The sequence below is a fragment of the Mandrillus leucophaeus genome, unplaced genomic scaffold, assembly GCF_000951045.1.
Source record: "Mandrillus leucophaeus isolate KB7577 unplaced genomic scaffold, Mleu.le_1.0 Scaffold48, whole genome shotgun sequence".
Taxonomy (NCBI): Eukaryota; Metazoa; Chordata; class Mammalia; order Primates; family Cercopithecidae; genus Mandrillus; species Mandrillus leucophaeus.
Window position 1 is genome coordinate 1,805,545 of NW_012105142.1, and position 23,706 is coordinate 1,829,250.

Consider the following 23,706-nt stretch of genomic DNA (forward strand, 5'->3'; position numbering starts at 1 on the left):
TTATTTAATCCTAAGTCTTGGGAATCTGAGTAAACTGTGATGACCAGGCCCGTATGCCCAATGGGATCCAGGAACAGTGTTTTAATCTTATTTCCTCAAGGATCTGTGGAGATCTGTGTTTGGGTTACAACCCTGTTGCTCTCCAAGGGGTAGCGTGCTTGGGCCAGGGAAGAAAAATGGCGCCCAAGGGTGGTCATGTTTGGGCTCCAGACATACCCACTCATTTAAACCTGTGACATTTCTGGCAATCTTGATTGAAAGCAAAGACAGCCACAGAAATATTTTCTAATGGGTTCTTTAGACTGTTCAAGGACCACATCATTCCCTTCTCCTGTCCTGGAGTTTCAGACATCTGTCTGGTGTGGAGGCACTGTTCCAATAAATCCCCTGTCCTTGGGAGATCAGAGGTGAAATGGGATTGAGGAGAGGGTTCACGGACAGTGGGAACCTTCACCTGGCCCAAATCCATCGCCTCAGCCAGTAGTCCTTGATAGCAGAGCCCAAGGGAAGCCCACCATGTGCGTGCTCACCGGCTTCTGTTGTCTTGGGCTGGCCCGCAGGCAGCCACACCGGGCTTCAGGATGCCTTGTCCTGATGTAGCCCAAAGGTTGCTCGTTCTCTTTTATGTCATAAATCCCTGTGGCTTTGGTAGACCTCCCGTCTGAGGCGTCTTAGGACTACGTTACTAGATTTGCTCTTTTGCATCGACAAGATGTGCTTGGCCTTGGAGTTCCTTTCACTGCAGGCTTGAAACCCTGAGTTCCTGGGACTGCATCTGGCACCAAGCTCTCTCTCCCCAGAGTTCAACTCCAGGGTTATTGTGGGTGAGGCAGGCAGTGCCAGGAGGGAGGCCCTTTGAGCTCAGCCTGCAGCGTTATCACCAGTTCCTCTAGTCTGAAGAGCTCAGAATAATTTCTGATGATTTCCCCCAAGGAGTGGGGGTGGTGTGGTTAATAATATTGCAGCGGGCACAGCAGGTTTTGGGTGGAGAGAAAGCAGCTGGGCCTACTGAGTAGGGAATTTTATTCTGGGGTCTGAAACTTTCCTGAAACTTGGGCCAGGTTGGATGAGGTAACTCCATGACTCTCCAGACACATTTTGAGTGAATTGGTTTCAGCTTTCACAAAATGCTAATGTTGATATTGTTTACGTCTGGTCGCATTGTTTTTCACTTTAAAATTACAGCTTTAGTACATCAAGCTAATTTCATAATACTGTATTAACTTAATATTCCATAAATCACACATGTCAGATTGCATTGTTACGGATGTGCAAAACCCAAATTTACTATTCAGACTCTCCAAACACATGTATTCATAATTTGCTTCAGCAAGCCCCGTGCTGCCATATAGGGTTAAGGAATTATACATTCCAATGCTAGGCACAGATCACACCGCTCTCTCTCTCCCTGCAATTGTTCTCCATACAAATTGAAACAATATATTTCCAGCCATTTTCATAGTTGTAATTACTAGCAAAAATCGTAATACCGTGAACATATTTTAAACACCTGCACTTTTGGTCCAATTCATTTTTTTTGTAAGCGGAGTGTTCTCATTTGAATAAGGTTGAGAAAGCTCACTGGTGGTAGGAATGGCAGGGTATTTTTTTTTCCCCTGGGGAAAATGATAACTTTTGACTTGGAAGGAGAGATAAAGAGACTAGCAGAGGGAACTCAGCTTGTACCTTCTCCTCTCCCTTCATCCCTTTTCTCTCCTCTCATCCTCTCTTTTTCTCTCCTCTCATCCTCTCTTTTTCTCTCCTCTCTCTGTGCCTGTCTCCCCACCACCACTGACTCTCTCTTTTTTCACCTTGGCAAGAAGAATTTAATTTCAGCCTATTTGGCTTTTACGTGGTCCCTGGTCCTCTTGCAAGGGTGCAAAGTCTCTGTTTAGCCCGGCTTGCTGGTTCCGGGGAACAAAGGCATGCTGTCAGTGGGGGAAATGGTGGTGGGCTGGGGCATGGAGGAGCCTCTGTAGGTTTTTAAGCACACACTGTCTAATCGGGCTCTGACAAGTCCATTGTAAATCAAAGGTCTGGTAAGTGGGGATGCCAGAAATGTTTGATCTCCTTCCAAGCCTTGAAACAACTTGCTTATTTTTTCTGCAGTTTGGCTCCTCACTAAAATAAAACATTGCGAGATGAATGTTCTGACGGGTCATTGTGTGTCAAGCTGTCACTCTGTAATGGTTACATATTTCAGCTGGATTGAGGTGGTGCTGGTTGGGGGAGGTTTGGGGGAAAGAGAGAGGGAGAGAGGGAGGCTAAGAAAGGAGACAAAGAATAACAAGATTTCTGCTTTCTCCTTGTGGCTGATCTTCATTTAAACCAAACACTTGTCATGTTCAGGGGAAGTTTTATAAATTTTTAATGATATTGGGTACAACTGGTGCTTTGAAATTTGCTGTACTTTAATTTTTTCTTCGTTAGCAAAGGTTCACTAATGCATTGAAGTGCTAAGAGCGTATCCTGGGGATGCCACGATAATTGTGTTGTTAATAATATTGTGGCACTAGTAATGTTCTCCTGGTAATCAAGGCATGAGATTTTTTTTTAATATATTCAGTTATTACACTGCATCTCGTACAAATCATGTCAATTACAATTGCCAGCCTGTGACAGTTAAAATAATTGTATACGTTTTCTAGAATTTTCCATTGGCTTGGCTAATCAAGCTAAAAAAAAAATCAACACATTATTTGCATTAATTTTGTTTCTAGTCTATTTCCACTCCTAAATCATTTGTCCATCTACTTCAAAAGGCAGAACAGGAAGTATTTTAATAATAAATATACAAACACATTCACACCAACCTAATTTAGGAATACTCCTATAGGTCTGGCAAGACGGAATCATCTGGTAGGAATGTTTTGTGTGACTGGATTTATGACTTTAACTAGTGTGCATGCATGCTGATATTGAGTTCACTTGGGATATGTGGATTCTATGTTTATATAGACCGATCTTGTAAGAACATTCATTTTAGCATTTGCTATTTCTGTATTCCGTCCGTAGTTCTGTCTAGGTCAGGAAAATTGCATGATTTTGGTCTTTCCTTTTTGGCTTCACTGAAATAGCTCAATATTCCTCTGCACCAGGAAATGATGTATGTAATACTTTGCAGAACGACACTGCAAATTTGCAGCTCAAACACTAGTCTACTTCTGTGAGCTCTACCTCCTGACCGGCACTGAAGGTTTCTTTATTTGGAACTAAAGTAGCTAAACACTCAAAAAGTACTGAACATGCGAAGCCGACTGCACACGGAATCCCCTGCGGTGTCTCAGCAAATTTCTCCATAGCCTGGGCTCTCTCTCTCTCCTTCACCTAGCGTCCCTCTCCCCATCACCACTGAGAACAGGGAGGGGTTTTGGTTGCATACAGGCATGTTGAATGAGGACTCCAGGGTGCACAGGAGAAGGGGAGGAGGGGCTGGAAGACTCTCTGAGGAAACTTGTCCTGCCTGGCTGCCATGGCATGGGGACAGCGGGTCGGGGTACCTCTCAGGCAGACCCTGAAGAGTGAGCTGCCTGGCCTGTTTTAGCCGTGAAAAAGAGAGGCTTGGAAAACAAGCAGGGAATGTAGCAATTTCTCAAGGGACCCTTGAAAAGAAGGAGCAGCATTCTTGCAAAACAACAGTAGCAGAGGGTTGGAGCAATGACAGGTGGACATGCTAGAATTATCCGAGAAATTATCCGGCACCTTGGTGATATTATTTGGAGAATTATAAAAAAGCTCCCCAGTTCCTGAGGCCCTCTTCACCCCCTCCACCACCATCCTCCCTCTACACTGTGCTGTCCATGGCATCCAGATTTTGCATGAGGATCAGTGGCTACAGGTTATGGGGGTCAGGGCAGCAAAATATTTTTCCCTTTTTTAATGCAATCATATTCTCTTAAACATGGCTTGAACAAATCATCTCTCAAAACGTAGAATTTATTTCTCAACTTTGCCTGGAGGTACAGCAGCAAGAACAGATTTTTTCCCTCTCTCTAGCCCTTTGAGTCCTGACCATACAGAATGGATGGCTTTAGAACTGTACACGGACAGGAAAATCAATGCGTCATACCAGGAGGCTTCAGGGGTTAGGTTCCCATGTCCATGTCAACAAGGCTATTGGTTTTTTTAATGCTCCAAAGTTATCACTTCCCGGCTGCTAGAGCCACCGCTGTGACTTGTGTGGTCAAACCTTAACAAAAGAATTTCCCTTTGCCCACCACTCGGTGGCATGGAATTTAATTATTGCACAGAGAGAATTTTTCCAAGTATGACAATCTAAAACAAACAAGTAGGCCCCCAACCACAGACGTTCCCAGGGCAACTGGCTGGTGTGTTACAGCTGGGATCAGGGATCTTGCTGGGGGCCGGGGTACCACATTTGTACCAAGCCTCAGCTCTGCAGCAGGATGGCAGGCGACTGGCGAGGTCTCTGCTATCTCTGGATGCTCTGGGGATGCAGGTTGCTGGAAGAAAAGGACAACATGGCCTTCTTCAGGAGGGTCACCTTGCAATCAGTCAGAATTGGGGGTGGCAGACAGCTAGGACCATGGGCATCTCTCCTGCTTTGAGCTCAATGGTCTATTTAAGGAGGTTTGTCGGTAGAATTACGAGCTCTCAGGTGACGACCATGTTCCTTCAATTAACACTTACTGTCATTAGATTTTAACGCGAGTATCCGAAAGGCCTTGGCTAAATCTTTGTGATTTAATCATCCCAACAACTGCATTTGGTTTACTGGGGAGTCCTTGTGCCCTGACGGTAGCCCTATATGAAGACCTAGAATTTCTCAGATTGACCGAGTTCGCAGCCGCCCTGGATCCAGACCCCTCTTGATCTGCCTGGCCAGGCAGAGACCCTGTGCCCTCCTAAATCGGCCCTTTGCTCTGGTTTTCATTCTCCGCGCCCCTCCCCCAGCCGCCTTTCCCTGGGCTGTCCTGTCGGCGGTGACACAGTGCCAACGCCACAGTGCTGGAGACCGCAGTGAGCATTGCTCACTCGCAGCGGGCGGATGAAAAGGCAGTGCAGATGTAATTTGTTTTCAATGGCTGTTTCAAAAGAATAATTGTGGTGACATTGCGGGATCAATATTATAGATTTTTGTTTTCAAGTACACTGTATGTGTGGTGCTAAGGGGAGGCAGGAAATACAACGCTGCAGCCTGAATACAATAAAAATGGATTGAGGTCTGCGGGTATTTGTCGGCTGCTAGCCATCACGGGTTTGGGACATCATTGGTGGGATTACCGAGTTTGTCCTTCGGGTTGGTATTTCATGGCGAGTGGTGTGCACATTTCCTGTAGTTTTCCTTTTTGGCTTCTTTTGGGAGTTGTTTCCTGAATCCGTGTGAAGCAATCCGAGACGAGCTTCCAAAATCAGAGCCTTGGCTTTGCCGGCTAACAAGTGGAGGTGGCCGGGGGTGGTGTGCTGGAGAAGGTGTGTGATGATCTGTGGAAGGGGCTGGACAGTTTCAGGAGAAAGCGATAGCTTCTAGTCCAGATTCGGGGTAGGATGACTCCGGAAGCCATCTATTTCCTCCAGCTCCTCCTGCAGCAGCCTCCAAAACGCAGGCCACCTCAGGAGCGTCTGTGGGTCCCGGATTGAGACAGGGACTTGGTGATGGTGGCAGCAAGTCCCCAGGCATCCCTTGGACCGCTTTAGACGGCAGTCTCATCCTTGGGCAAGACAGCAAGCTCTTGAGAAAAACACTCTGCTCAGAAAGCTTGTCTGAACCCCAAGATTGTCACTTTAAAATCCTAAGAACACCAGAGGAGGTGATGAGGACCTCCTGAGTTAAGGCAGGTTCCCTGACTCGGGGTAACTGCACAAAAGTGTAGATCCCAGGGTGAAAATTATATGAACAAAGAATTAGTAATAAAGCTGAATAAATGTAATGAGATGTGAAAGAGAGCATGGTGAGCGCTTTCCCCCCTGTCTTTTGTAATTAGCCCTTGAAAGAAATGGAAATCCTGGCAAAATACCTTTCTAGTCACTGGCTTCAAATTGTAAGTGAAAATGATTTGTTTTGGGCTGAGAGACTTGCCAGGCAGGGAGCAGGATTTCTACCTGACATCCGGAAGGATACCCAGAATGTGACAGCTGGAACATCTGGCCCAAATGACACAGTTGACAGATGGGGAAACTGAGGCACGCCATTTCTAGGGACCTGCCTGGTCTTGCGGTGAGTTTGAAGAGACTGCATATTCTGACTTTCGACCCAAAGCTTCCCATGAACTTGGCTCTGGTTTGGGTGTATTTTGTTTGGAAAGCACAAAGTCTTTTGTTATTTGCTTTTCCTTTTTCTTTCATTCTTTCCTTCTTTTTATGTTTTAATTGAGGACAAATATAAAATTGGGCAAGTTCCACAGCATTCCAGTTCTGGATTCTCTTGAAAAAAATCAGAATATCTAGCAACACAGGGCTCCTATCTTGCATGGCAGCATCTAGCCGGTGTGAAGTCCCTGCTGCCAGGTTTGGGCGAGATTCTCCCTCCCTTGCTCACCTTCAGCCTAAGAAGCATTTGAGCTTGTCAGTCCTATTCTAGAGTGCATTGCGGCATTTGTGAGACTGGACAGCTTTCCTGCTCTGAGACCTCTCTGGCACACTTGTGAATTTAGCATAGTGGTGAATATCAGGGGCACACTTCCCTCAGAGTTACTCTTATCTTGGTCCTATGGAGCATAGACTAGGATTAGTAAAATATGAACTGATTGGCACCCTAGGACCTCTAACACCCTATGTTAGCAATTTGTGTGCCTGTGTGATGCAAACTCTCTGGAAGAAATAAAAACCAAACCACCTACACATTTCAAAATAGCCAGATGTTTACATTCACACTTCCTGAAGATTTAAAGCCATAAACATTCGCTGAGCTCCTGGCTTGAGGTTTAGGCAAGAGAGAACGCCTTCTCTCAAGGAGTTCACAGTCTAACGGGAGAAAACATAGATGCATTAATTACCTAAGATGTAAACTCAGGACTTGTTCACTGAGGTCCTGCTGTGTCCTAGCCCCTTCAACTACTTTTTAAGTCACTAGGCAAGGAAAATACCCACAAAAGACAGCGTATGGTGAGAAAGGCTGTGTTTATGTGTTGAGGCATTTAAGTCTGGGTTAGGGGAATTAACATCTTAGTCACTAATTTAACAGCTATTTTTTTGTCATCTGTGAGTGGGGCATGGTACAATTGCTAGAACTATAATGGTGAGCAAAACAGACATTAATCCAACAGTAGCACAAAAATTCAAACTCCTAAGTGCTATGAAGGAAGATTATGCTATGATATGCTATGAGTTCACATAACAGAGAATCTAACCAAATCTGGGGAGTATCAAAGGCTTCTCTGAAGAAGACATTTGGTCTGAAGGTTAGATAAAGAATAGAGATTACGAGAGCTTTCTACACAGAAGAATCAGGATGTTCAAAGGCCCTGGGGCAGGAGAAAACCTGTCATACCCAGGCAACTCAAAGAAGGCCAGTGCAAACTGGGACAGAGAGCATGGAAGGAAGTGGTGTGGGGAGAGGAGCTGCAGAGGTATACTGGTGGAGGCCAGACCAAACAGGACTCTAAGGCCCAGAGTAAGACACTTGGTCTTTGTCCTCAGAGGAACAGAACACAGGAAGGGTTTTGGAATATGTGTGTGTGTATGTGTGTGTGTGTGTGTGTGTATACATATGGCAACACAAACAGATCTGTCTTTTAAAATAAGTGTTTATCCTAAGTCGGGTTTCCAAGAAGTCAGATGCTGAGCCTCTGAAATTTGTGTAGAGGGTTCCCTGGGGAATGCTTTTAGGAGCAACAGCTGCGAAGAGTCAGAAAAGCAAGATGGGGCACAAGGAGAAGTTGCACCATCATCAAGTTGCAGAAGAGGCCTCGACAAATGTTATGGTACATGCATTGGTATATGGTACATATCAACAAATGTATGGTATTAGCATGGCTCTGCAGAAATGTCCTGCCATGGAGTTTGGGGCTTTAAACCGCCATATCCCCATTGCACCAACCAGTCATTGGATGTGGGCTGCCCCTGGGGAGGAGATGTAATCTTGAATAAGGCCATTCTCTTCAGCTAAGGACAATTTTCAAGGGGGAACTCAGTAAAGAGCTGCCAGCCACCAAGACTCTCAGGAGCTGGAGTGAGTGGCACACAGAGAACACTACAGTCCGCCCCTTGCATTATGTAGAACTACTTGTTTCATATAATAAATTTTATAAGCAGCTCCTCCAGGATCTCGGCTGGTTCTTTTTTTCAGGGGGGGACTTATAAGAGGAGAGTCATCGGGACAAACCACAATCCCACCCCTGCAGTTGGTCTTTGGGCCACATCTATGACTCATCATCTCTGCCTTCTGTCCTGCCAAGCCCTTTGCTTCTCCCCACGATTCTCTATATGTCTTATGTCACTATTTGCTCCTTATCCTTGGCTGACACTTCTATTGGTCTGAGCTGCTCAGCTGGTGCAGTGACCAAGCCCTCATCTCTAAAATGTATGGCTCTCTGGACACCATGCCCTTCTCGACATGGCTGTTGCAGTCATTCTGTTTTCATGATAGGGCCCTGGTGACAAAGGGTGCCCTAGTGGATCAGCTGGCTGCATCCATCATGTAACAACAACTCTATCTCCTCCTTTCCTTTCTTGCTAGACTCTCAGCATAAGAATCCTAAGTGAAGAAGGGACAGCTGTGGCTAAAAGTATAATGGGACTCTTGCCAAGTTCTCTGGTGGAAGAGTGCCTTGTCTGGGACTCAGAACCTCTAGATGCACAGGACCTGGAGTTACCAAGATGCTAAGCACTAATTCTGTAAATGGATCAGTGGGAAGGATGGAAAGCAGGGCCACTCCTGCTTCTACCCTTTGGATACTGATCTCATGTATTCCACCTGTTGGGGATGCACAAACATACAATTTTCATTGCTTTGGAGTTTACACTGAGTTCTGGAGAAGGATGTCCTGTTCTTCCAGGATATCATCCTCAAGTTGGTGCTTGAGCTGAATCTTCAAAGGGCCATTCTATTGCTCTACCGAGTTGGCAGTTTCCTTTGTGTTGCGGTAAGTGATAGAGCCAGTGTGTCTCATGGTCATATTTCCACTCTCATGGTCATATTGCCACTCTCATATCTTCCCTCGCTACAATGCAACATTGTGTGGGATCTAGTGTTGGTGTAAACTCTTGGATAGTAGTGCTAACTAAAGACTTGTGGCCAGGAAAGGCAAACTCAGATCTAGAGTATGTGAATTCCTGTCAATTTGAATCCCTACTTTTTCCAAGGTGGAAGGGATCCAGTGTAATCAAGTTGCCCCCAAGTGGATGAAGTCACATTAGGGCTTAACACATTGGTTTCTGTGGCTAGCAAGTTGGATATTTGGTGGTGCTAGGAGCTAGATTAGTCTTAGGGAATAGGGATTAATGGTACTGGGCCCATGCATAATGTTTGTGCTATCATGTCTTTGCTGCATTTGTGTGGCCATTGTGCAAGCCCAAAGGCCAATGACAGAGACTAGCCCTATATCAACAAGCCAAGTCATTCTTTCTACTTGTCTGTTTACTGCTTCTTTTGTGATGAATGCTCCCTGATGGCATTACTATGTAATACAAGGATCATCCCACTTATGCCTTCTCATAGACCCATTCATAATCCTCTCTTTCCCAGGTCTTTATCTTTAGTCTTCCAGCTGTTCCATTTCCAGGGCTCTTGACCAACCAGCCAAGCCATTTGCTACTACCCATGACTCTATACGTATTCTTATGTCAGCCCACTTATTTTTCCATACAGAGTAAATTACCAGATTCACCACCTGAAGTTCAGCTATGGGGAAGAATTTTTCCCTAACTACCGTCTTTCAAAGCCATCACTCTGTGGGACTGTATAGCATAGCAGGGGCCTGTTTGCAGCTTGTATTCACACACTGAGCTGAGAACCAAGATTAGCCTTTTTCTTTCTCCACAAGCTGATTATAAGGGTCACCAGGGTTCTGCAGGTGTTAACTGAGGAAGGAGGTACTGGTGGATCAGTACTGTACTGGGTGTCATAGGGGTCTGGGCTACCAGCTCATGCAGCTTACCTGTGCCCTGTGGTCCTACTCATGCCAATTCTAGATCAAATTCTTCCCTATTACAATGGGTAAGTTCTACCTGACCTTATGACTTGGTGGCTCTGACAAAACCCAGTTCATGATGGAAAGCTCCTACTGGTTGGTAACTGGGTGGTAACTGGGCGTTCTGTGGGCAGAAAATCTGTCTCTACAGGGCCCATAAGTGAACCATGAGTAGTTGTTGTTTTGTTTATTTTTATATGGTGCATAATTTCTTACTGCATAAATTCTGCATAGTTGTTTCCCACCTCAGTGACTCTGTGTCTGCTGGGCCATGAGGAATTTCCCAGATCCCGGTCTGGTTGCAGAGACCTCTCCTGATTGGTGCCCCTTTCAATGGAAGACACTCTTGTCACTCAGTACATGGATGGCTGCAATATTCTGAAATGTGGGATAGCTGCCTCCAGAACACACAGAGGTGTAGCTGACAGAGTGAAATGTGAGATGCAGTGTGAAATGTGAGGTGTCCTTCCTTTCGGATGGGTTGCCCTGGTAAGTCCTTTTTTTTTTTTTGAGACAGAGTCTCTTTCTATCACCCATGCTCGAGTGCACTGGCATGATCTTGGCTCACTGCAACCTCCAGCTTCCAGGTTCAAGAGATTCTCATGCCTCAGCCTTTTGACTAGTTGGGTCTACAGACTATGTCACACCTGGCTAATTTTGTGTGTGTGTGTGTGTGTGTGTGTGTGTGTAGAGATGGGATTTCACCATGTTGGTCAGGCTGGTTTCAAACTCCTGGCCTCAAATGATCTGCCTGCCTTGGTCTCCCAAATTGTTGGGGTTACAGGCATGAGCCACCCCACCTGGTCCCTGGTATGTCTTTGATCATTAGACCCTCAAAAACTTCATTGACTTGGTGGGTCTCTGAAATTTCTTACAGCTTATCTCCCACCCTCTGGAGAGCATGCATCTCACCAAGGTCATCTACTGTCATCTTTCACGATCTATCTTGTTTTTGTAGGAATCAGACTGGTGAATTAATGTGATATGATGGGACCTACCACCCTTCCATCATATACATATTTTCTACATTGGATGGTGCAGGAACAACTTGAGAGACTTCCACTTGACCTACTGCGCCATCATGGTTCTTGCCCAAAGGTCCAAGGAGCCACTCTGGAGATCTGCCAAGTTCCAAGGATATCTATTTTGATGATACATTTTGGGGACTTGGAAATTACCATTAGGTGGACTTCCTCAGAGCTGGATCTGGGCCTGGATTCTATTTTTTCCCCAGCTCCTTCATGTGTACACTCAGGCCATTTTGCTAGGAAGCAAAATGAGGGTGAGTGTTGGGGAGAAGCTGAAGATCTTGAATAGGAGAGGTTCAATTTGGTTCCCAGTCTGAGAAAGCTGCAGGAGATTTGATGAAGTAGCCTTGGGTTTCCCAACATGGAAGACATGCAGATGGTATTAAATAATATAGGATATTATATTTATACATTAAATCATATTGAGTTACAAGGTAGGACAATTATTCCTTTTCCAATTCAACATGTTTGAATATTTGCTGTGGTTCCAAAATGGACAGGCTGAGGCCTGTTGCATGGGAGTTGGGACAAAAATAATTTTCCCATACAAATATGGCCTGGAAATTGATGGATTTTTATAGTATTGCCTTCCTCAAAGTCTGAAGGTGGAATTATTCTGTTGTCCTGATTCAAGAAATATAGAAGGACAGCTTTCTGCAGAGGAATTAATGGGCTTTTCCTGCAAGCTTATTTCTCCAGCTTATTCCCCACCTTAGATATGATGTCTCCACCTTCTTATCTTAAGCAACACATGTGACTGTGTGGGCTGTGAACACAGGGGAATCACTCGAATCTCACCAATCTAAAAATGAGGAAAAAGGGTGGCCCTATTTTGCCTTCTTGTTCTGAAAAATTTAATGTGTAAATTTAAATTAAATTTTAAAATTTAATCCTATGGAAGAACATACTTTCTAGGATTTAAACTGAATACGGAACTCCCTTGGGTCAGAATGCCCCTTCTAAAACTTGACATGTTCTCTTCCGGTCTCTTCAGTTACTTTGCCCAGCTTAAGGTAAAGCCAACTTTCATGGAACTCATTTTTATCATGCTGGAGATCAAAAGCGGAATAACCTTGGGATGTGGAATTTTCTGATAAAAGAAATCATAAGATTGTGTGTTAGTTTTTGATTGCTGCTGTAACAAGTTCCTGCCAACTCCGTAGCTTAGACAATACAAGTTTATCATCTTGCAGTTCTATTGGTTGAAATCTGACACAGGTACCACTGGACTAAAATCAAAGTGCCAGTAAGGCTGTGTTCCATTTGGAGGCTGTACTAGGCTGTTCTCACGTTGCTAATAAAGACATATCCAAGACTGGGTAATTTATAAAGGAAAGAGGCTTAATGGACTCACAGTTTCACATGGCTGGGGAGGCCACACAATCGTGGTAGAAGATGAAGGAAGAGAAAAGGCACATCTTACACGGCGGTAGGCAAGAGAGCAAGCATGTGCAGGGGAACTGCCCTTTATAAAACCATCAGGTTTCCTGAGACTTATTCACTATCAGGAGAACAACATGGGAAAGACCTGCCCCCATGATTCAATTACCCCCAACTTGGTCCCTCCCAATGACACGTGGAAATTATGGGAGTTACAATTCAAGATTTGGGTGGGGACACAGCAAAACCACAATGGAGGCTCAAGTACAGAATTCATTTCCTTGAGTTTTCCAGCTTCTAGGGGCCACCGTTTTGCCTTGACTCATGGCCCTTTTGTCTACCTTTAAAGCTAACAACGTTGCATCACTCTGACACTTCATATTTTTCACTTTGATCAAAGCCAGGAAGAGTCTTTTTTTTTTTTTTTAAAGAATTTAAGTAGTTAGTTGGGGCCCTCTTGGATAATCCAGGGCAAACTCCCATCTCAAGTATTTACATTTTAATCACACCTGCAAAGTCCCTTTTGTCACGTGAATTAACAGAGTCCCAGGACCAAGCTTAGGGTGTGAACATTTTGATGGGGCCATTATTCTGCCTACCACAGATTGTGACATGTCAAAGTCATAAGGAACCTTAGATTCGAATTTCTGACCTCTCACTCATTTTCATTTTGGAGTTCCTTCCAAGGCACTCTTTTTTGTGTGTGTTTCTTTGAGACGAAGTCTTACTGTGTCACCCAGGTTGGAGTACAGCGGCATGATCTCAGCTCACTGCAACCTCTGCTTCCCAGGTTCAAGCAATTCTCCTGCCTCAGCCTCTGGAGTAGCTGGGATCACAGGCACCACCACCATACCCAGCTAATTTTTGTCTGTTTAGTAGAGACAGGGTTTCGCCATGTTGGCCAGACTGGTCTTGAACTCCTGACCTCAGGTAATCCACCCACCTTGGCCTCCAAAGCACTGGGATTATAGGCGTGAACCACCGCACTGAGCCCCAAGGCATTCTTAATAGATGTGCATCCATCCTCGGATCGAATATCTGCTCATAGGCTCATAGCAAGTTCACAGCTTCCATGAGGTTTAGGTATTCAACATCTTGTTGACTTCTTCAACATCTCTTAAGCCTTTTTTTTTTTTTTTTTTTTAAATCAGGCTTGAGTCTGAAATTCTATAGAATGAACACAGCAAAAAGCTATCTGAATAGGACTTTTGATTGGCTCCACAGGACCACATCACAGACAATGCTATGTTTGCAGGCAGATACTGCGTTTGCCTTTGAATTTTTCCCACCAGACACTGGACACAAGAGGTGTCCTTTTGGTGATGAGCAGATACGAGTTGATTTAACCATCAGCTTTAAATTGCTTCTTAGCCTTGTGCAAGCCAGAGAGTTGGTCAGTGTCCTGGTCACATGGTCCATTCATTTATTTACTTATTCACAAATATTTACGGAACCACTGCTTCGTGTCAGGAATTGGTTTAGGTACCTGGAATCTGCAGTGAGCAAGGCAATGTCTTTTCCCTCATGGAGCTTCCATTCTAATACTGGGGGTGCGGTGAGAATTCATAAATCAGTCTATGTTGCAGTATCTCAGAGAAATGAGCGCTAAGAAGAAACACGAAGCAGAGTCATGTGAAGGTGAAGAGGAGAGAATGATGGGGTTCTTCTGCATGAGACGGCCATTCACAGCTCTACTCAATGCCACCTCCCCCAGAGAGGGCTTTCTCACCATCTCAGAATATTTTATCACACTTCTCCCGAACCTGAGATATTAACCAAACCTTGTTTCCATCCCTCGTTTTCTTACATGATCCTCCCTCCCTGACCCCCTGCCAGCCAAATTCCTTCAAGCTCAGGAGCTGTGGCATCCTGTTACCGTGCTTCAAGAGAATGTTGATAGAGCGGAACTAATACTTTCTAAAGTTTTTTTTTTGAGACAAGGTCTCACTCTGTCACCAGGACTGGAGTGCAGTGCTGTGATCATGGCTTACTGCAGCCTTGACCTCCTTGGCTCAAGCGATCCTCTCACTTTAGCCTCCCAAGTAGCTGGGATTACAGGTGTGTGCCACCATGCCCAATTATATTTTATGTATTTTTGTTTTTTTGAGACAAGGTCTCACTCTGTCACCCAGGCTGGAATGCAGTGGCACGATTTTGGCTCACTACAACCTCTGCCTCCTGAATTCAAGCGATTCTCCTGCCTCAGCTTCCTGAGTAGCTGGGATTACAGGCATGTCCAAGTACACCTGGCTAATATACATAATTTTTGTATATTTAGTAGAGACAGGGTTTCACCATGTTGGCCAGGCTGGCCTCGAACTCCTGACCTCAAGTGATCTGCCTGCGTTGGTACCCCAAGGTGCTGGAATTACAGGCAGGAGCCACCACACCCAACCTCATTTTTATGTATTTTTATATTGTAAATACAAGGTCTTCCTCTGTTGCTCAGCCTGGTCTCAAACTCCTGGGCTCAAACAGTCAAAAGCATTTTGATTTGTCAGGGCCAGGTTTTGTGGATAATAGTCCTGAGGTGCTTAGGGCCTCACGTTTATGTCGCATGTTATAGTTACAGGAGAGGAGAACAGCCAATCTGTTGGGTCTCAGGTGAATGTTCCTTGGGGTGTGTAGGAGAGTGGGGAGGGGACAAAGAAGGTGGGGTATGTCCCCTTATGTCCATGACAATTATATGTGTTAGGTATCAGTACCTAAAATTATGGATAATGCTGAGGACAGGAAATCACTTGCTGAAGGTTCCACAACCAGTACACGTCGTAGGTAGGACTATGATGCCATCTCTTTCTTGTCCCAAATCCATGACCCCTGATTCCAGCATGTCTTAACTTTCCCCTCACTGAGTGTCTGCAGAGAGTTTTGTTCCCAACCTTGGGTCCTGGGGGACCCCACATGTCCCAGGTGCCTTAATAGAAATATTGGGGTTGATTTGAGTCAATGGGATCTGGCAAACAGAGACGATGGATTGGTCTCATTAGTTATCTCATCACCTAGAAAATCCTTCTGAGATGTTTCCTTTGGGCTGGTTAACTTCAAACATGAAGGAGCTCATTGAATAGGAAACAGCTGAATGTTTCCAATTTGGCATGTTCCCCCTGACTAGCCCAGGAACTGGGAGCTATGAGGCTACGCCCCCAGGGTCCCCCTCCCTGCTGACTTCACCAGTGTTGCTTGTCTTGCTCCTTTGGTGGGAGGACAGATGCCTACTACAAGCTGAGACAATCCTAGGTTGAATGCTTGCGTATTTGCATAATGGTCAGGGCAGTGCAAGACTTCGCTTCAAGGGAAAGTCTGTAATATAACCGGCTAAGCCTCCGAAAGCCTGCTGCAAACCTCTCTAATAAGGATCGAATCCCAGTGTGGCCGTCAAAACAGCTGGAAAAGTTGCAACCCCAGTCAAACGAGAAATTGGGCAAATATCTTGACACAGGAAAACGGCACGTGTACCCTGGTAGAAATTATACTTTTACAGTTATTTTTACATCCAAACATTACTCTTTGAGCGCCGTCATATTTTATGAAAACTTTTATTAACATTTCAAAATGACCTTACCCTCATGGTGGGATTGTCAGTCCCAGGAGCCGTAACCTATTTAAAACATTTTTATCTTTACAAACACAATAAAGTAAGCTGTCTTCCACAGATTTGTAGATCTCATTAGAGATACTTTTTAAGAAGGTAGTGCGTCTCTGGGGAAGATAATGACAGGTTGTAATCTTTGCATGCAAAGTTTTCAAACACGCACATTTTGTGCAAATGAATTATTTCATCTTTTTAGCATTGTCGTCACCAGATCTGCTTTGTAATTGCTCTGGTATTCAATGGGGATGGCTAGGGCTCTGGCTGCCCTGAATAGGGCAAGACACCTTGGATAGGATGAAACCGGTGTTCCCCATACAGTAGCTCTCCATTTGGCTTGGCCGTCGGAGGTGAGGTGAGGGCTCGAGCAGGACAGGGGCACAAGAAATCTCACGCAGACACCAGAGACAAAATGACCCTTTCCTCTGACTAAAGCCCACTTGGTCCTCTAGGTTGTAAATGAGGCTTTTCCCTTGGGTAGTGACTAGCGTAGGTGGCCGTCGAGGTGGGTAATATTTCAGAACTGCTGCTCCAAAGGGCCAGTGTCCTAAAGGCTTTCCTGCTTAAATGGTCTTTTTATGTAGCGAGATAATGCAGCTTGTGCATTGCTAAATCAGGCCTATTTTCTGAGGAATGGTTGCATTCATGGCACTTCTAATTTGTCAGGAGAAATGCAGACCATCTCTCCAGGAGTCTGCTTAAGAGGACATCATTTCTCCACGAGCTCTGCCTTGGGTCAATGTGCAGCACGGCTGGCACTCCAGCCCCTGTTGCTTCCACCTCCTGGGGTTGCTCTGATTTATTAGGATTAAACAAGCCATGTCCTCCTCCTGACTCAATCCGCAGGGTGAACATCCCCACGTCCTTCCCCTGCTCTCTCGCCCCTTTCTCTTCTAAAGCCAAAAGACAGAAGAAGAGTCACTTTACAAATGTGGCCTCTGTCTTGTGGGAAATGTTGCCAATGAAGTTTCACTCTGCCGGGCTGTGATGGTGACGTAGGGGCACAGGTGGTCCCAGACGAGGCCAGGGCGCTGGACAGGCAGGCTCTGGGAGTGGCAAGCGGCTGTCTTTCTGGTCCTCTGATTGTGAGATGACAGTCAGACCACAGGGTTTTGGAATGCCAGAGGCGAAGCCAAAGCCGTTGGTAATTGACTGCTGTTCCTTTCCGTCAGTGTCAGAATGGGGGATAAAGCCCAAGTGAGTCACACTGCTGAATGCCCCCAAGTGTTTATCTTACAATCATTTCAATTGCATTTCTCTTTGAGCTTCCTTCTTCTATGGATCTCACTTAAGGAAGCTCAGCTCTGGCTTGGCCTCCATAATAAAGCTTTTTGTTGGGTGTGGCTTTGTGGTAGTATTATTATTTATCTTATGAATCGTATAAATATGATCTGATTTCTACCTTGGGTCCACTCCCTGCCATCTTACCCCCTTATGCAGGGCCTTTGTTCTGAGGCCCCCCACCCCCACCCCACGCCGAGACCTCCTTCTGCAAAATGCATGTACTCCACACCTGACTGCAGGGGCAAGACCCTGATTTTGTCCCTTAGCAATTTGTCACTGCAGCTAAGTTACTCATCTCCCCTGTGGGCTAATAATGGGTCCACCTCCCAGGGCCATTGTGAAGACTGACCAAGTTAAAATACAACTCCAGGAATAGTGCTTGTCACATGGAAAGCCCTCAGGAAGCAGACGCTCTGTTTCTGCTGTGAATTGCCTGGGCTCCCTGGGGGAGATCTCCACTGACTGCTTTGTCTGGGTGGCCCTGCCTTGCTCCCTGGTCTCTAGCAGGCTTCCCAGCCTGGCCATCCAAACAGCTGGAAAAGCTGCAACCCCAGACAGTGTTTCCAGCCGGGACCCCAGGAGTTTTCTCACCACTCAGGCTATTTCACAACAACCCCTGTGCATGTGAGCCCAGCCACAGGAGCAGGTCCCATGAGGACTGTGGAGCCGGGATGCAGGACGTAGGGCTAAGTGAAGGCTTCAGCTCCTCTGAGTTGAGAGCCACACCTGGCCGTGTCAAGCCTGCTTTCCTGAGAGGCCCCATTAGGCTGAGGAATGAGTTCGGAGTCATCCTGCCCAGCAGCCATGAGCTGTTGGCCTTTGTCCTGGGGGCAAATCAGGGTCTGGCTGCCACAGATTCACAGCTTGGTGTGCAGAGCAGTGGAGCGTTCCTAGAGGAAAAGCCTGGGGCCTGATGTGCCCTGAGGCTCACTTCTGCCTCAGTCTTTCCATTTGAATGATGCTTCTATACCTCTTTTTTTTTCTTTGAGTCACTTTCTCTATCTGTTGCCCAAGCTGGAGTGCAGTGGCATGGTCATAGCTCACTGCAGCCTCCACCTCCTTGGCTCAAGTGATCCTTCTGCCTCAGCTTCCCCAGTAGTTGGGACTACAGGCATGTGCCACTGTGCCTGGCTAATTTTTAAATTTTTTGTAGAGAGAGGGTTTTGCCATGTTGCCCAGGCTGGTCTTTAACTCCTAGGTTCAAGCTATCCCCCGCCCCTGTCCCCCAGCCGCGTCCCCTGCTAGGCCTCTCAACGCACTGGGATTACAGGCATGAGCCACCATGCCTGGCCTCTTTACCTATTCTTGAGTGTACATCCAACTCAAGTGGCTTCCCAGTTCATCCACCATGTATTGTTGGCTTATCCAATCTACGCATGCATTTTGAGGGCCTACTGTGTGTACAAAGACGTGGGAAGCCAGGCACTCTCTTCCACTTGTTTTTTTTTTTTACATTGAAGCCCAGCTAAGAACACAGATTTGTTCATGAAATATCTTTTCCTCTGGCTTTATTCATTCTGAGTAAGTAATGAATTCGGCTGAAGCTTTAGTCTTGTTAGGAAAAATTGTTCTAGGAACCAAGGGCATGAGGCCCAATCTCTAGGTTAAGTTCATTAGGCATAATATTAGAAAAAAAATTAGTTTTTTGTCTGACACCTTTTCCAGTGGTAGAAGCTGGATTGAAAAGTTTCCAACTTGGCTGTGTAATCCGGCATCAGGAAAACTGCTGCCCTCCTCAACCCATGTGCATTTTAGTCTCCCCTATCCTGGATTCTGCTCAACAGATCAGCCCTAATCCTACACAGGCACGGTGCAGTCAGAGATGGTTGTGTCGCAGGGTTGAAGGCAAGAAAGACAGATGTGTGCCTGCCCCCAGTTGCGAGAGCGCAGAGGCAATGATGATGGAACAGAAGGCAAGAGGCTGTCATCATTCACATCACAAGGACCAGAGACACCCTTCCTGGGAAGAGAGCTGACAAACCTTCCGTGGTAAGGGGTGAGCATCCTTGGGAAGCCACAGAGAGCAAGGCGCAGGTTTTCATTGATCACCACCATCAAGATGCTCCCAGAATCGTGCTGTCTAGGAAACCATTTAAACTGGTGAGAAGAGGATACAGCATTTGACAATGGTTGTTTTGTTTCAAGACACATGCATTAAAAATACATCTGAAATTCGGGACACAAGGAATCTAAATAATGTTATTAAATTTCTTGTCGAAGAGGGTCTCCGGGGAGAGCGGCTCCGCTCTTTACGAAAAACTCACAGAACTCAACTTGCCTGAACAAAGTGTCTTCGTTTCTTTTCTCTTTTCCCTCTCTCTTTCTGCTTTTTCCATTTCCCACTTTCCTATTTCTCCCGAGGAGACAAACAAATCTCTAAAGGACTATTAAGTTGCAAATATATCGGAGCCAAAAATAGAAGATGGAGCCTTATAAACATTTTGCATATTTTGGTGTAATTTGTTGAAAAGAGTACAAAATATGCTCACAGTTGGCATCTAGAATGCAAATATTAGGAATCCAGTCCCCTGGTACATTATGGTTTTTCAGCAGTATAGTGTGGGCTCGTCCAATTGCTATTGTGTGACTTTGTAGTTTGTTGGAGTGTGAATAATATCTGTGACTTGTTTGTACAGTATATTAGGGAGATACATGTCGCCAAGTATTATTAGCTCCTCTGGAGACTCCAAGGGACAAAAAAGCCCGGAGTGGAACTCAGGGAGAAACAGATACATATATTTTTAACGTCACTGATGCCAGTTGCTTTTCTGAGCAGTTTCCTTAAAATAAAAACCAGGTCATGGATCAAAGTGCGCAGGGGGTTTTCATGTTCCAGAACGTGGGGGTTAAGTGGGGAGAGTTTCAATGAGGGGAACTGCAGTGCGTGTTGGAACTGATGGAACACTCTCCCACCCGGGGCTTCAGTGAGCCTGACTGGTTTTACTGCTGACAGTACATTTGTCTTTCCTTTCCCCTGACAGGTGAGAAGCCATCCTCTCTTGAATGGGGGCTCCCACTGTACATCTGGCACCCACTTCACAGGTGAGCCTTTCCGCTCCTCAATGATGTCTGGTAAGAAAAACAAGATGTCTTTCTTAGTTATAAATTTAACTCTTCCATGATTAGTCTGGGCAATTAGGACACCCCTGGGGTTCAGTCTAGGGCTGAGGCACAAGCTGGAAGTCTGATTAGCTCAGGTCTCTTGATGCTTGTTCCTGGTAGTAAATGCCTGGCACATATAGTATTGATTTTCATTTAGATATCTTAATGTTTCCAGACAATCCCGGCAGATGTGGGCTGAACTCAGATCGGCGGGAGCGCCGGTCTGCAATCTGCAAACATTTTTCTTGCCACTTTGTTTCATTTTTCCTAAACTTAACTGATTTGGAATCTGGAGATATAAATGAAAAATGCCGAGTCGGCCTATCAATCACGGCATGCACAAACATCGCCACTGCCCTTCCTAACATCCTATTACCACTGGGTAGTTGGCTAGTCAAACAGGAATAAAAATTACACTGCAAACATCATAAGTTAGGCTTGATTTGTTGAGCAAGTAGCCTGACAATTCGGTAAGAGTTATATACCTCAGCTTCGCTGAAAATCAGGCTTGTTATGGCTCTGGTACGTCTATAAAGATCGTTCATTTCATATAAAACAGCTACCTGCACTGAACGCCCTGAAAGGAAGAATGATGCTGGTTATAAATATAGAGGAAAATCTATTTGTCTGCCTCTTCATGCTGTTAGCAAGTCACACGGAGGGCGTTTCTCGGCAGCAGGGGGAGTTCCGTGCGGCCACCTTCCCCTCTGCCGGGCTGGCCTGGATTGAAGCGTATCATCGCTCTTTGTCATATGAGATAAAGCAGTGAAGTGTGACCGGTGCCACCGCCTTGCTCTCTGCCCACCAGGGGGACGCTAATGATATTGCAAAACTAGACGGCATTGCATTTAAACCAAACGCGAGGGGAAGGCTGTCTGTTGGCCGGCTGGGCCGGATAACAGTTAACGTCAGAAAAGATAAATAGAAATTATTAGAATGGTTTGGAAGGGATTTTTTGTAGGGCAGGGTGGTATTCGTTTAAAGATACATTATTGGACTGTTATATCTGATTTCAAGCTGCTGGGTAATTAAAATGATTAACATCCCTTACTCATAGAGTTCAATTCATTAAAGTTTTAAGCACCCTTTGTGCTCAGAATGAGAGGATGGGGCATTCATGTTGACTCGCGCCAGGAGTCACTCAATTCGGCCCTATGTTTATTTTCCCTGGTCTTTCAAGCTATGATGTCCATTTCTAAGCTGCGGGAGCACGCGGGGTGGAAAACATCAGCCTTAAACATTCACCCCGGTAGGATCTCTCATTCAGAGAGGAGGAATGGAAAGGAAATAGAGAAACCCAGAAAATTCTGCTAACCCAGTTGCTGGGACCCAGAAAATTCTGCTAAGGATGTCACCCAGGTTCTACCCAGGGTGTCCTCCCAGTTGCTGGTACCTGGCAAACTTTTGCGATTTTGTACTTAGCAGGCATGATCAGAACGTATGTCTCGCCTGCAGGTATGCAGTGTCCACAGAGGATCTAGGCAGAGCACCTACATCTTGCAAACCTGCCGGAGCATGTTGTGGGGATACAATTCTCATTATTATTTCAGTTAAAAGGCACTAAAAATATATTGCTCCTGTGCTATCTTTCTTCGTTTTGCATTTTGACATATCCAGCACCATGTTGGTGAATAAATGGGATATTTTAAAGAGCACACTCATTTGACGGTAGAATAAAAATGGTGTACTCTTTAGGGTACACGCTGTTTTACCAACTCACTCCCCAATGTTCAGGGACAGAGAAAGACATAAACTTGTTTTCTCGTCTCCTGCATAAAGTCTAGTCACCAATAGCAGTGATCTACAAGGCTACTTGGGAGGCAAACTTATTTTTAAAGGCAAATATATGACTTGGAATTTCTTGGCCGGGCGCGGTGGCTCAGGCCTGTAATCCCTGCACTTTGGGAGGCCGAGACGGGCGGATCACGAGGTCAGGAGATCGAGACCATCCTGGCTAACACGGTGAAACCCCGTCTCTACTAAAAAATACAAAAAACTACCCGGGCGAGGTGGCGGGTGCCTGTAGTCCCAGCTACTCAGGAGGCTGAGGCAGGAGAATGGCATAAACCCGGGAGGCAGAGCTTGCAGTGAGCTGAGATCCGGCCACTGCACTCCAGCCTGGGCGACAGAGCGAGACTCCGTCTCAAACAAAAAAAAAAAAAGAAAAAAAAGAAAAAAAAATGACTTGGAATTTCTCACCTTTTGGCAGATTCTGGGGAAGGTCGACACCAGCACTGCCTAGCTGTGTGACCTTGAGCAAGACAGTTAGCCTCTCTGAACCTCAGTGTCCTTCTCTGCAGGCTGGAGATTGATGTATCTTCACTATCAGGATATGAGAGTGTTATAAGTTAGTGCTTGGTACAATGCTTGGCCCAGCATGGGTGCTTCATGCATAATAGCTACTATTGTTAGTATCCATTACGATGTGAATAACAGTGTTACTATTTGCACATATTTGAGCATTGTAGGCACTGAGAACCAATGGGAGGTGTGCAAAATGGAGCCAGGCTTTCCTAGCCAAGGGCCCCAGGAATGTGGCCCATATGGTAAGCTGGCATTTTCTCAGCTGGTGAAGAGTTATCCAGTCATCTCTTTACTCAGATCATTCACTGGCATAGAAACTTCTGGAAAAACTAGTTGCAGCCAATACTTCATTTAATTGATGTCAAAAAGCAAGAGACAGAGAAAGTATGCTCATAAATATTGTTGCAAGAGTGGGTTTTGGATCAGTGTTTAGGGAAACCGACCGAGTGATGAATGCCAGGGAATATGGGTAGGTCTTCCCACATGTGCGGGTCCTAGGCACAGTCTCTGGGTCTCTGCAATTGCTCTGCTTTTCCTGGAGTAGGGGGGGACCTGAGGCTACTGCTGGCCCACACACAACAACTCTCCCTGCCCTTTTTCCTGTATCATTGCCCTGAATAAAGAGGTCTGTACCAGCTTGGTGGAAATACACGCACCGCTGATGTATCCATCTTTTTTTCAGGTGGGATTGCGGAACATGCTGACTGGTCTGGGCCAGTCAAGGTAAACGCTTGTTTTCCCGGCATAATAACACCCCTCTCCATCTGCAAAGTGGCCTGGTTGGCACAATAAATTATATGCACCCCCAGTGGCGGGCATTTTAGGCATTGCCCCAGGTGACTTGGAAACCCCACTTAAAGCTACAGATTGGGGTCCGGGAGCAGTGGCTCAAGCCTGTAATCCCAGCACTTTGGGAGGCCAAGGC

General features: G+C 45.7%; 1 protein-coding gene across 1 annotated transcript in view; it reads left to right on the top strand.

Annotated features, from left to right (window-relative positions):
- LOC105550380 overlaps nucleotides 1–20,904 on the top strand; it is a 36,860-nt gene extending 15,956 nt beyond the window's left edge. Inside the window, exons 2-5 of the mRNA XM_011995285.1 lie at nucleotides 13,724–13,892; nucleotides 19,344–19,475; nucleotides 20,357–20,417; nucleotides 20,653–20,904. Of these exons, the coding sequence (XP_011850675.1) occupies nucleotides 13,724–13,892; nucleotides 19,344–19,475; nucleotides 20,357–20,417; nucleotides 20,653–20,885 (595 nt within the window). The 3' untranslated portion in view covers nucleotides 20,886–20,904. The remainder of the gene's footprint in view (nucleotides 1–13,723; nucleotides 13,893–19,343; nucleotides 19,476–20,356; nucleotides 20,418–20,652) is intronic.
- The last annotated feature ends 2,802 nt before the right edge of the window (nucleotides 20,905–23,706 follow it).